The 12,750-nt window shown below is 40.0% G+C and overlaps 1 protein-coding gene across 9 annotated transcripts in view; it reads right to left on the reverse strand.

Moving 5' to 3' along the window:
* Positions 1–12,750, reverse strand: part of SPATS2L (spermatogenesis associated serine rich 2 like) — a 75,695-nt gene that overhangs the window by 40,551 nt on the left and 22,394 nt on the right. For 2 of the 9 annotated variants that reach the window (XM_048058357.2, XM_048058356.2), the window contains one exon: positions 12,600–12,672. The exons of 2 other annotated variants lie outside the window; for them this stretch is intronic. Coding sequence is in view for 1 of the 7 variants with exons in the window: in XM_066999573.1 (XP_066855674.1) it covers positions 5,084–5,141 (58 nt within the window). In the remaining 6 variants the exon portion in view is untranslated. Of the gene's footprint in view, positions 1–5,083; positions 5,163–5,672; positions 5,891–12,599; positions 12,673–12,750 lie in introns of those variants that run through there. 5 more of the 9 variants (XM_048058352.2, XM_066999573.1, XM_066999575.1 and 2 more) reach the window with 5 other exon arrangements.

The following is a 12,750-nucleotide window of genomic DNA, read 5'->3' on the forward strand; positions in this document are numbered from 1 at the left end:
GGAAACAAGAGTCTGTGCCCTGCCTTTCCTGCAAAAATCTGGCTACTACCACATGGTACATTTAAACTTCAGACTTAAAAGTAGTATCAGAAAAAGAAGAAATGTGCCTCTTTCAATCAAAACAAAAAGAATCTTCCCACAAATACAGAGAGGAGAAAGGAGCTTATGAAAGTGCCAATGTTGCCAGGCAGATGTGTTTTGTGAAAGCAGTCCAGAAGTGACTTCCATCAGAGCGGAGGAGATTGTTGCAGCTGTTCCACCGCTTCTGACATCTGAACACACAACTTATCTTTGGCAACAGCAAACAGAAAATTCCCCACAAAATATTTTGGGAAGGTTTTCCCATCTCTCTGTTTATGGATGAATAGTCTCCTGTACTTCTAAAATGATGTACTTCCTCATTAGCCCACCACAACCGTTTCCTATTTTAATGCCTCCCCTATACAACAGGAATCCTAGGTCTGACTGACTTGACCCTTCTCCATGCTTTTCAAGTCCCTATCTGCTTCTGCAGTCATCTGCTGCATCTCATACTAACCCAGCCCTTCCTTTCACAATGCTAATTTCTTACAAATGTCCTGTGACTAACATTTTCCAAGTTCTACACAGCACCCCAAAAGCAGCCTTTTTTTTTTTTTTACAGCCCTCCTCTTCCCTTCTTCCCCCGTACTAGACAGGTGATCCCATGAGTACAGATTCTTTGGGTCACAGTACAGCAGCAAGAGGCAGGAGACAGATACAAGGCACTATACTATTGCTTGATGAACTTATGAGCCCAGCCAAGCATGGCTATACACACTCAGTAACTGTGTAATCTTTCACTGTTAGCAGAGAAGCTTACAATTTCATCACTCAAACATGCTGATGAAGTAGATCAATGCTTGAACGTGGGCTTTTTATTTTAATTAAGGATCATTTACTCATTTCCAATTAGTTGTCAAAACTCCCCAGTTCCAAAAAGCTGATGTGAGGTACAGACAGAACACAACAATCACAATTTTAGAACCAACTTCCAAAAAGATGTAAATGCTAAGTGTATCTAATGAGATTGCAGCAGCCTGTGCTATGCTTTCATCTTCTACACACCTACTTTCCCTACAGAATAAGATCTCATTTTTAAATGGGATTCCTATCTATCCCATGTGTATTATGTTACACTGTCTTGCTCGCAGACATCCACATGCTCTAAGACAAAAACATCAGAATCAGAGACACATGGCCTTTGTTCCATATTTGACTTTCTCTGACTGTCACAGAGATGTTATCTCTGATGTTATCTGCCAGAGAACAGCAGATAAATGCTGAGATAAACACACCTTTTCTAATGCATTTTTAAATTAAAGGAAGACTCACAAAAATCAAGTATTTCAGAAAGGAATTCTGGTTTTCACTCAGACTATTTAAATAGCAGAAGAAAAAAAATCTCTTACCACATCAAAAGCCAAACATTAGCACACATGTGACTAAGTTACAAAACTTTACTTTGTCCTTAGTTGTGCACAAAACTGTGCTATTGTGGTGGCAAAATACAGGACATGGCACTGAGATTGATGCTTGTCTTCACTACCTTGAAATCAGCAACAGGTATGATTTGTCTATTTGCTGTAGTCTAGAGTCTAAAGGTAAATAGAATAATCAAAAAATAAATGCAGAAATGTAATGAGCATCAAGAATATCTACGACATTAACAAGCATCCTCCCAGCTGCCCTTTTAGCTTTATCTTTCTAAAAGAAGACATACAGGGGAAAAAAAAACACAAAAGGTAATTAACAAAGGGCTCATATTTTTCCTATACTGTCTTGAGCCTTTTTAAAGATCATACCCAGAAACAGTACACACGTTCATTGTTTATTTCCTGGTTTTCAGAAGTCTGAGATTAGCCACTTCAGGCTGGTTAAGTGCCTCCGGATAATTTTGGTATCTAAGGCTTTTAGTATCCTCTCCTTTAAAGATATGTACTGAAGTACACACATTGCAGAGCATTCTCCACTTGCAGAGCCCAGTCCCGTTACCATGCCTTAGTCATGCTCATCTCAACCACAGCAGTTGCCTCTGCATTCTCCCTTCTCGGCTACCACAGCCTGATCCCCTGATGGTCACCACACTGCCTGAAATCCACTGGCTGCAGAGCTGTAAACAGGATACAGGAAATAAGATGTCTCACTGATTCCACGTGCAAGTCTGGATTCCTACAGAAAACAGGTTTATTCTCCTCCACTGTTTATCACCTTCTGCCTGGGGATTCCTGAAATGACTGACGTTAGAATCTGATAAAGAAGATGTCTCAGAGATACAGCCTTACAGACTGCACCTTCGTAGAATGTACCTTGTGCTGAAAAGGATCTGAACAGTCACTTATATTTAGGTCATTAACACCATCCTGCATGAGTAATAGAGATCAATTTTCTTTCCTAAAAAGCCTAACAAAGTGTAGATCTTGGTACCTTTAGAATCAGCCTTCACAGAGCAAATACTGTTTGCCTCTAAATACAACATAGGCAGCATTACACTGCAGTAAGTCATTAAAGGGATTCTCATAGTTTCTATCTCACAAGGCCAGAACTTTCAGGAGAACAGCTGAATCCAGCCAAATGCAAAATAGATGCCTGCATTTGCAATACTACTAATAAAAAATGTGGTAACATTTTACTGATCACTTCTTGAACTTTTAAGTAATTTGAATGTTCTGAGTAATTTGTTCAAGAAGAAGTTTAATCTAACATATGTTTACTGTGCTCTAGAATACCAAACATCAGAAGTTTCTTTTTTTGTTTAACGGATGCGTCAGGCTAAATTCTAAAGCCATCTCTTCTAGCCATTGCAAAACATTGGCCTCCACTCTTACCATCTTTGTACTGAAACAAATAAAAGCTCTGCCATAGGAGTTACCTGTATCACAACACTGACAAAAGGCCAGCTCTGTGTTAATCATAGCAAATTATCAGAACAAAGAACCAGGCCACTGCACAGGCCACATAGAAGCCCTGTACATGGTAAGGTGTCCATGCTGCAGCAGCTGCAGACCAGTACAAAGCAGATATTCCGGACCTGCTGAGATAGGGAAGCAGGCACATATATGTTCCTAGAAACACTGTTCATGCTAAGTTGGTTCTGGGACACTTTCACCCCTGAGCCAAGATTTATACATATACCCATTTTTATTTTTTTTAATCACCTGCCAGAATCACAGTATCACTGTCATCAGAAAACACACATCTGCCTCTGTTGCCTAGCTACCCTCTCATTAGAATAAAAGGTTTTTCTTCTAATGGCACATACATATATTCCGTAACTACACACATTCTTACACCTGTGGTCACCTCCTGTACTAAACACGGTGAGTAAACAACTGCTTGCTTCTAGGAAATATGAACACTGCTCCTTCCTCTGATGGCTACGTGCCTTCCATCCATAAAAATTGGTTGTTGATTCACTATCTCACATTCTACACCCGGGCATTAAAAAGTGCACAACACAAATATTCAAACAGACTAATTTTCTGTGGCCGGTTACAATCGCTCACTGAGACCAGAGGATGACAGTCGTCTACTCTAGGAGTGACAATAAGGTTAGTAAACCTCGATCTCTTTGCATGGTGGGTGAGGCTACAAGTCCAGAGACCTACAGAGTTCTCATGCAATTCATTTTCTCTTTTCTGTTATTTGACAAACTTGCATTAAATTGCGTTTAAATTCAACCATTGATACTTCTAACAATATCATGAATTAAAAACTAAAGTTTATGTCACAATGTTGGCAAAATCAAAGATAAAGCTACAAGGATATCCAAACTGTGCCAATTCATAAAATACCCTACTATAGAAAAACTAATTTAGTCTTTGCTAAGTAACTCAACTTCTAGTGTCCACTAATTTGAACGTTCTAAGAACCCATGTTAGTTTCTTCAGCAGTGTGTGGGAATAATGAGTGCAATAAAGTACGTTATGAATTAATCATACTTTAAAGTAAAATAAAACTTCAAGTTACATAATGAGCAGAATTACTTAACAAATAAACAGCATTCTAAACACTGGAGGACATCCACAAAACACATGCAACACTGTCTTTAAAAAATGGAGTTCAAATTCTAAAAACACCATCAGATTTTTGGAATGGAGTCTTGTTATACAGTACTTGGACCTTTCTGTGGAAGGGTATTCACGTCATATAAAAGCTGTTTCCTAGCGAACAGCCAAGCAACTTCGGCACAATCTCTGCAAATTCCTCCCATCCTCTTTACCACACTGATTAACAGGCAAACACTTATTTCCAAGCCAGCTCCTCACTACAGCTGTATGACTATACACCATTTGAAGCAGAGAGCCAGGAATCTGAAGCCAGGAGGTTTTCCCCACTGATTCTTTATGGTGTACATATCATCACGTACTCGAACTCCATATTCATTTGGTTTTACATCCCAGCTGAGGTATGTGATCTGATTTTATCTGAACCACCACGAGGTTTATACCAACTATCAAGTATGTGGGGGTGGTGGAATGAAGTTACAATTCAAAATTGAAGTGGCAGTGCTTCCCATTGCCCTTCTTTTCGACTCATATACAGCCCTGTTACCTAAGGAAACACTCACCAATGGCCAACACTACTATACATTAAGAAGCAACAATAAATTAAAAAAAACACACTAGAAGGCATTTCCCCACTTCAGGGCTCCAAAGACAGGAACCCCAGCACCACTGCTAACGACTGCTCAGGATAACGTAGCAACTTGCCTGGCTCCTGCTGCTCTCCACTACAGGGGACTGTGCCAAGGGGCTCTGTACCCTTACCACTCCACAACAGCGGTGAATGGATCACACTACTGTGGTGCTGCAAACACTGCAGAGGGCCTAGGGGCTGTGTTCTGCTGACTGGCATCCCAGTGGAACATCCAAGAGCATCGCTCCGATCCAGGATAAACTGAAGATATCTAAAATTCCAAGGCTTACTACATATATCTCACTGGTAGAACCAAGTCCAATTCAGAACAGCGGGCTTCAGCTACATTGCCAGTAAAGTGTTCCTGTCTGATATGCAGGATAGATGGATGGGGGATCTGGAAATATTTCAGATTGAGAAAACTCACTTTCCACAGCAGTGCTTGCCAAAGTAAACATTACAGTCTTGCTCTTCCTCAAATGCATGAAGGAATCTTGCCAAACACACTGATAAAGAAAAGTAAAGTTGTAAAATATGATCTGTTTGAATTCAACATTTCCATGAAACCCCTACAAAACAAAAAAAAAGTTGACTTTCAGTCTTTACAGACTGCTTATTATCTTTTAAGTCATTTTTGCCAGGTGCTTGCGTCATTAAGTCATTTATGTCAGCTCCTATTTCAGCTCAGAATGGCATACCAGGAAACAGTGTAAGCTAATTTGTTTCTGTTGTTGTCCAAACGTGGCCTGCCAGAAGAGTATGGCATGGGAATGATAACACTAGAGTATCTAATGTAGTAGTATATCTCACCTCAGTCAGTTGCGTGTCTAAACAGTACAAACAGAAGAATAAGAGTGAATGTTAGGAAGTCTCCAAATAGATGCCGATTTTAGATGTTAAGAAATAAAATTATCACAAGAAATCAAGTTTCAACCAGAAGACTGGTACAGTGTGATCATTAGAATAAATTCTTATCTTGGAATAAATCTTAAGTTCAAAGGAATGGAGCTACTCACATTTCAGCCTTCTTTCTGTAAAGTGCTCTAAGCCCACGCTCTTTCCTTCTCTCCAGTTCAGAGGTCTCTGAAGAGCCAGTTTACCGTTGCTAGATGTGCAGGGCTGATTTTCAGCAAAAACAGGTTGCAGCAATTCCTTTGAACTCAATGATCTACGCAGACTTTCATCAGCTGCCTGTTGGGACCACGGGAAAGCACAGCAGAGCCCAGCCTCATAGCTGCAGAGACGAAAAAACCTCTGGGCAGAGAGCTTTGAATGCAGTTGTTGGAGCTGCCCTGGCTGAGCACGAGGAAGCACTGCACTCATGACAGCTGCTGGAAAGCTTATGGTGAGCTCTGGGAAAGAAAGAACTTTAAAAGAGCTCTGAAAGTACTCCCTGAAACATGTTTGATGAATACTGATGAAGCCAGACACTCAAATGAGGGCAAGAAAGTCTTAAGTCTTATGCAGCTAGGTCTCAGATGACGAAAGTATGTTCAAAGCATATGTAAACATACTTTGAGTTATGCATATTACTTATCTAAATGTGTCAGAGCAGTCTGAACCTTGCAAAACCGAGCCTTGAAATGCAGCCTTTTGTTTTCACCCCATATGAAGCAGCCGCCCTTTGAAGATGCAAGTTTTTCCTTGAACAGTATTTTTAAATTGCACATATATACACACAACACAAAAACACTAAGAAATGCTTATAAATTTCTCTATTAAAGTGACCTGATGCACGATAAACAGACACAGACCCAACACCGTTCCCCTGCTAACAGTATCCACAGTCACACGCTGCACTGAAAGCAATACCACTGATGTTTTGCTATTCCTAGATTTACAACAAATGCTGGCCTGCCTCTCCTCCCCCACCTTCCTACCCCCAAGGAAAACCCTGATCTCCTATGTTAACAAAAGGTATTCCTGGAAACAACAACAAAAACATTAAATAAGCTAACCTATAATTACTTATATTGCTGTTCACAGGTACATCAAAAATAATGTAGAAGTACAGTCAATCAATGCAGATTGTATATTGCCAAAAAGATGCAAAGGCACCTTAACCAGTTTTGCCCCTGGCAAAAAGGAGACAATGAGCTAATGTCAAAAAATCTTTCTGCTGCTTAAGGTCAGTAGCATAGGAAGCACTGCCTGTCATGCATGAACTGAAGCCCTGGGTTAGCCAGGAATATAAGGGGCTTTAAAAAAAATAAATCACTGACTTCTTAATCGGCCAGTGACAATCCTGATTAAGAAAGCTGTTTGACTAGCCAAGGAAATGAACATGGCATGGACAGCTAACGGAGCAACTTTATCAACAAAATAAAAAGATATTTTGTTCATCCACTGAGGAACATATTCAAAGAAATAAGTCTATATTCTACCTTGATGGCACTTTTCTCAAAGACAGGTAAATCAGTTACACTGTACAGCTCTGGGATACATGCTCTAGAACACTTCTTGATTTGCCTGTTTTTTTGCCAATTCACCAGAGGTGATCTTCAGCATGCCATAACCCATGAATTGATGAAATGAGTAGCACATCATACAGGCCTTTACTTTGCTTCTATCCAGAACTTCTACAATGAAAAGAGGCTTAAATATTAGGCTAAAAAAAAACCATATTATTCACTTTACTAGTGTTCAAAAGCATTAGATGAAGGTCTGATTTGCAGCTACCAGCTATGCCCTCCCTACCTGTTCAAACGTCCACGTACTGAAGGGTACCATACCCACGTTTCTTGGGCTAACATCGGTACCAGCACTTTTCAGGTAAGCAGTGCACAGAAAAGCATGCCTTATCTTTTAAAGATGTTAGTTACCAATGTTACAACAGCACTTACAAGCTCCTATATACTGTATGTAGACACTGTCAAAGAAACAGTGCCAGTTCACAGAGTTAACACACTAAACAAGCTGAATTTTCAGTTTCTCAACTTGCTCAAACTATCTTGTAAGTAGTAAGAACTACCAGACAATAAATTGGGCTGGCTGGGAATTTTCCAATTAAACAGGGTTTTTATTGGAAAAAAGAATTACTTCATCACAACTGGAACATTTCTCAGAAACATCTGCTGAACAAAACTTCTCCAAAAAAGCTATTTGAATTCCCTGTGAGCCAGTTATCCTTCCCCACAGAGCCCAAATTACAGCAAAACTCGGGATAAGCAAAGTTCATCATATCAAAGCAGGAAGTTACTGCGGTTTGTGTACTCAGGAAAGAGCTGATGACAGTGCTTATTGTCATGTAAGGCCCTATATCAGTCATGTCTTCCCTTCATTCTCCTAGAGCCCCCCCAAGTAATGGCAAAGGTGACCCCGAACAGCTTTTTTTTTTTTTTCCCTTGTGTGTGTGTGTGGGGGGATGGGATGGAGTGGAGTGTTCGACTATTTTTGCGAAGCCTTACATAAAGTTAGCATCTTCATTCACGAAGAGCAGTCATGCCAGTCATTCAGAAAGACTAACTGCAAACAAACCATGCAGTCAGAACTGCCACAAACTCTTGTCTCTGATTTAGCCACGTATCAAAATGAGCAGGCTCCCACAGATGGAAGCTGCGATTAGATTTTTGTGGTTAACAGAGTTTTACTGCTGGCTTCCACACAACCAAGGGTTTGGCTGAAGTGTGCTCGCTCCACAGTAACTCAGTATTTGGACTCTCCACTCCAAAAATGAAAATGAGACCCATGTATGAGAAGCAACTTACATAGGAAAAGATTCTGCTCCACTAGGTGTCTTCCTTACATATGCAGAGTTCTCAATAATGTTGAAATAGGGAGAGCTGTTCTAATTTTATCCATCATTATTTTCCTTGGGGTTCTGGTCATTAACTGAGACCAGACAGTCTAACCACCTTGTTTGCAATCAGAGCACAGCAAACAGGGAATGCTTTGGCTCCTTTTAGTCTGTCTGAACTGCGGAGCTGGAGGAAAAACACAAGAAGCCTTTCACCACCTTATCCCCACGTACACCCTGCTTTTGGACAGGGCACAAATCACAGCCTTGGTCCTCCCTTCTAGCAGAACATCCACTCCATCCTATTACCCTCAGAGAAGGTGTTTGTTCCTCTGCAGCAGGGGATAAAGAATTCTTCCAGCCTACTTAGAGTGCACCCTCCAAAGACAGAACAAAAATGCAAGCTACCTGTGCCCAAGAAAAGTTACCTTTTCAAGCACGGATGGTTTCAGAACATATTGGAGAGGGGGCAATTCTGTCTTACCTTCCCTGCACAGTGTCTTTTTATGAGTGTGTTTACCCTTCCCAACCATTCATGGAAACCTTCATTCAAACCTGTTTCAATATTGAAAAGCCATGAGCAATTGCACAGATGCTTTTCTTTGAAGATTCACCGTGTACTGTATGCTTACCCATAATTCCTATGCTACCTATGAAGGTGACACAGTAAGCACGTAACATCACATTTCTCCTTGAAGTGGTTAGCACCAGCTGAAAAGTCCAGCAAGAGACTGAAGATGGAGACCTTGAACTCTTCCATTCAGACACATCACACTGCTACACGTTTGTCCAAGATTTTGTGATGCTTTTCACCACCAGTAACAAGTCCTTATCCATCTTAATATTAGCAGAAGTGGAATAAAGGGCTAGCAGTAACAGAGCAGTCCACATATCCTAAAAATAAAGTACCTGTTCAAGAGCTCATCTCCTTTAATCTTTATGAAAATTCTGTGAAAGCTCAACCTGCTTTCAGTTTCAGACTTTGATATTGGTGTGATCAATGAAATCTAACCTGAAATACTTCTTGAGCTGTTTTCAAACAGCAACCAGTTATTTTTCCACTGACAACAGTGTACCTAATCAAAAATAAAGGGATGCAGCAAAGAACAGAGACACTGACAGTGATTCACTACAATTTTCATCAGAATTGAACAAAGATTTCATTCATCAGATTTTTTCTTTTGCAATTTCCTAGGGTAATCTTGCAATTTTAAATCTTAACGTTTTAATACTGAAAGTATTTTATCTGTCTAGTCTCACGATAAACTCAGAGAAGTGGAAGCATTGATTATTTTAAGGCAGAATATTACATATTTATATAAACTGCAACAAGATGTGTGCCTAGGCAACACTTTTAATTAAGAAAATTATGTTCTGAAAATATTACAACAGGATTTTGTACTTTAAGTAATTCTTTCAGAGCTACATTCCATTAAAAATTGTACTGAGTCTTGCTGGGATGGAGTTAATTTTCTTCACAGCAGCCCATATGGTGCTATGTTTTGGATTTGAGGCTACAATAATGCTGATAACATACCAGTGTTTTGGCTATTGCTGAGTAGTTCTTACACAGTGTCAACGCGCCCCCCTGCCCACAGTGAGTAGGCTGGGGGTAGGCAAGAGGTTAGGAGGAGACATCTGGAAGAGCTGACCCAAACTAGCCAGAGGGATATTCCATGCCATGTATCTTCAAGCTCAATAATAAAAGCTAGGGGAGAGGCTTTTGTTGCTGTTGTTTACAAGGTGGCTGTTCAGAGACTTGCAGAGCATCAGTCCGCATGTGGCAGGTGGTAGTGAATCAACTCCCTTTGCTTATGTTATTTCCACTCCTTCCCCCCTACCCCTTTTCCTTCACATATTAAACAGTCTATCTCAAACGATGAGCTTGTCAAACAGAACTTGTCACTTTCATTCCTTCTGTTTTCTCCCCTGTCCCACTGGTGTAGGGTGGGGGAGTCAGCAAGCTGCTAGGTGGGTGCTTGGCTGTTGTACAAGACAAACCCTCCACAGCAAGTCATACAGAAAACCCATGCCACGTTTGTGTACTATACTCTTCTCAGATTCTGACGTTAAACTTGCCCCCAGTATTCAGTATCTGCAATATTCTACTATTTCTGTAGATATTTGTATGGCACTGTACATCCAAGCACCTGAGCTGTACAGAGTTACTATTATTAAAATTATTTTACTGATGGATATTGAGGTAAAAAGAAAGTATAGGAAAACATTTTCAGTATTGATTTAAGATATCAGTCTTATTTCTAGGATTTACAGACACCTGCCATCTTCTAATAGTGACCTGAAGGTTTCTCAGAGCTTGAAAACCAGCCTTTTACCAGCCTGAGGGCTATACTGACCCCTCCCTACTCCTGCCCCTCCAAGTACATGATCTGGTATACAAATTTGGCCCTCCAGTTACTTACCAGCAACAATTTCCCCATTTTCAGAGCCACAGGCTATTATTCTGATGCAGAAGACCAAACACTGCTGAGAAATTATCACCTTTTAACTGAAGTCATTGAAAGCCAGCTCTGCACTTCTGAGAAATTCCTGTGCTGTATTGACACTTCTGACAAGGGTGAAGATGCTTCCAAGGTATCCCACTCTCTAGACAGGCCATCTGTTTCTGACAGCTCGAGGTCTGGTTGGGAACTGACCCAGTGATTCACTTAGTTGTAATAAATAGAGCTTATAGTCAGACAAGCAATATTTCACCATGTATTTGGCCACACTCAGGATCAGCAGATATGCAAGAACCACTTTGGGCACCCATATCTATCTATCTTCTTTCCTTTGAGGAAGCCACACTGCTCACAGCTACTGAGTCTGAAGTACTAAACAGTTAACAGACTGAATCTATTCAGCCACTGCCTATAAACCTTCCATCACCAAACACTTTGGCATTTTGCCATGTAGCAACTGTGCTTAAAAATTGAAATCTTTAAGAAAGGTGAAATACCACAGAAATATGGTTATGTGCAATCTAGGATGTGTGCAAATGAGTCCTCCTTCTGCCTGTTACATTAACGTCTGAGTTATTTCATGAGCATCAATACATGATCTATTTATCCTCCCAAAATCCATGCTCAAGTGCAGAAGAATAGTATTGTTACATCATTTCACTGACACAAAAATGACGTAATAAGTGAATGAGAATAACTGAAGACTTCCCAGGAAGCAATTCATAAGGAATGCTATCCAGAGATCCTAAGTTACAAGTAAACAGAAGAACCTTGAAGACATTTGAAAAACAGAAGGATGAAGACATTAGTCCCCTTGTTAGACTTGGAACGGGCTGCAGCTTATGCTTTGTTTTAAACATGCTGAACAGACAGACACCAACTACTTTCAAACACAATAGTAAAAGGAATTACTTGATATAATTATTTCCTTCAAAACAAGTGTCAAAAAGTACTGGATTCAGGCTACCTCTGAATTGAAGCAATTGCAGAGACCCAATTTCTCAGTATTTTATTCTATAAGTTTACCTTTTTTTTATTATTATTATTACTATGAAGCTGCCTCTTCCCACCATCCTCTGAACACTACTTTAGATATTACTTAGTGAGAGGTGACTTCTAAATACCAGTTCAGCAGAACCTTCAGTCACAAATCATGATATATCTTCATAGAGGTTCAATTTGAAAAGGATGAGGGGAAGCAGTAGGACACTATAGTAAGAGATTGTCAACTTAGTGACACACAGAAAGAAGGTAAAGGAAAGGAATTTATCTGGAAAGGTGAAAGATAGACTCCACAAACAAAACAGAAACCAAAGCAGCTTCCAAGACGTTCAAATAGGCTGCACTGCCATGGCGAAAGAACCCCCTAAAGTTCCTGTTCCTACACTGATAAAAGCTATAAATAAACAGACTTTACATTTGTTATTTATAACACTAATGTGCACTGCGAAAGTGAGCATACAAAGATACAGAATTAGTGGATAAGTAAGAAGTCAGAGCTACAGAGAATGAATCAAGTATTCTTCCAATTCTTGCTATTTGTTTTTCCCCCCTTGTGTTATGATCACAGTGGCACACAACACCATGATCAGTTTTTGCAGGACAGCTCAAGAAACACGACCAACTCAAGGTCACCAACTCAAGGCTGTAAAGGATAGGCTGAAAGTGTGACTTCAGTTTCTGAGCTTACTTACTCACATGCTAGTCACAATGACTTGCAAAGACAAATATAAAAGGTATCTTACAACTGTGAATGAGTCCAGTTTCTGTTCTTATTTTTCTGTCTTCTCCAATGGACTGGATCTCCTGCAAAAACAGCTGGAAGTTAAAAAGAAAATTGTCAATTAATTTATTTTTGATTTACTTTGGTGCGCTCTCCTTATAGGAGTATGTTTT

This window comes from Anser cygnoides, chromosome 6, assembly GCF_040182565.1.
Source record: "Anser cygnoides isolate HZ-2024a breed goose chromosome 6, Taihu_goose_T2T_genome, whole genome shotgun sequence".
NCBI lineage: Eukaryota > Metazoa > Chordata > Aves > Anseriformes > Anatidae > Anser > Anser cygnoides.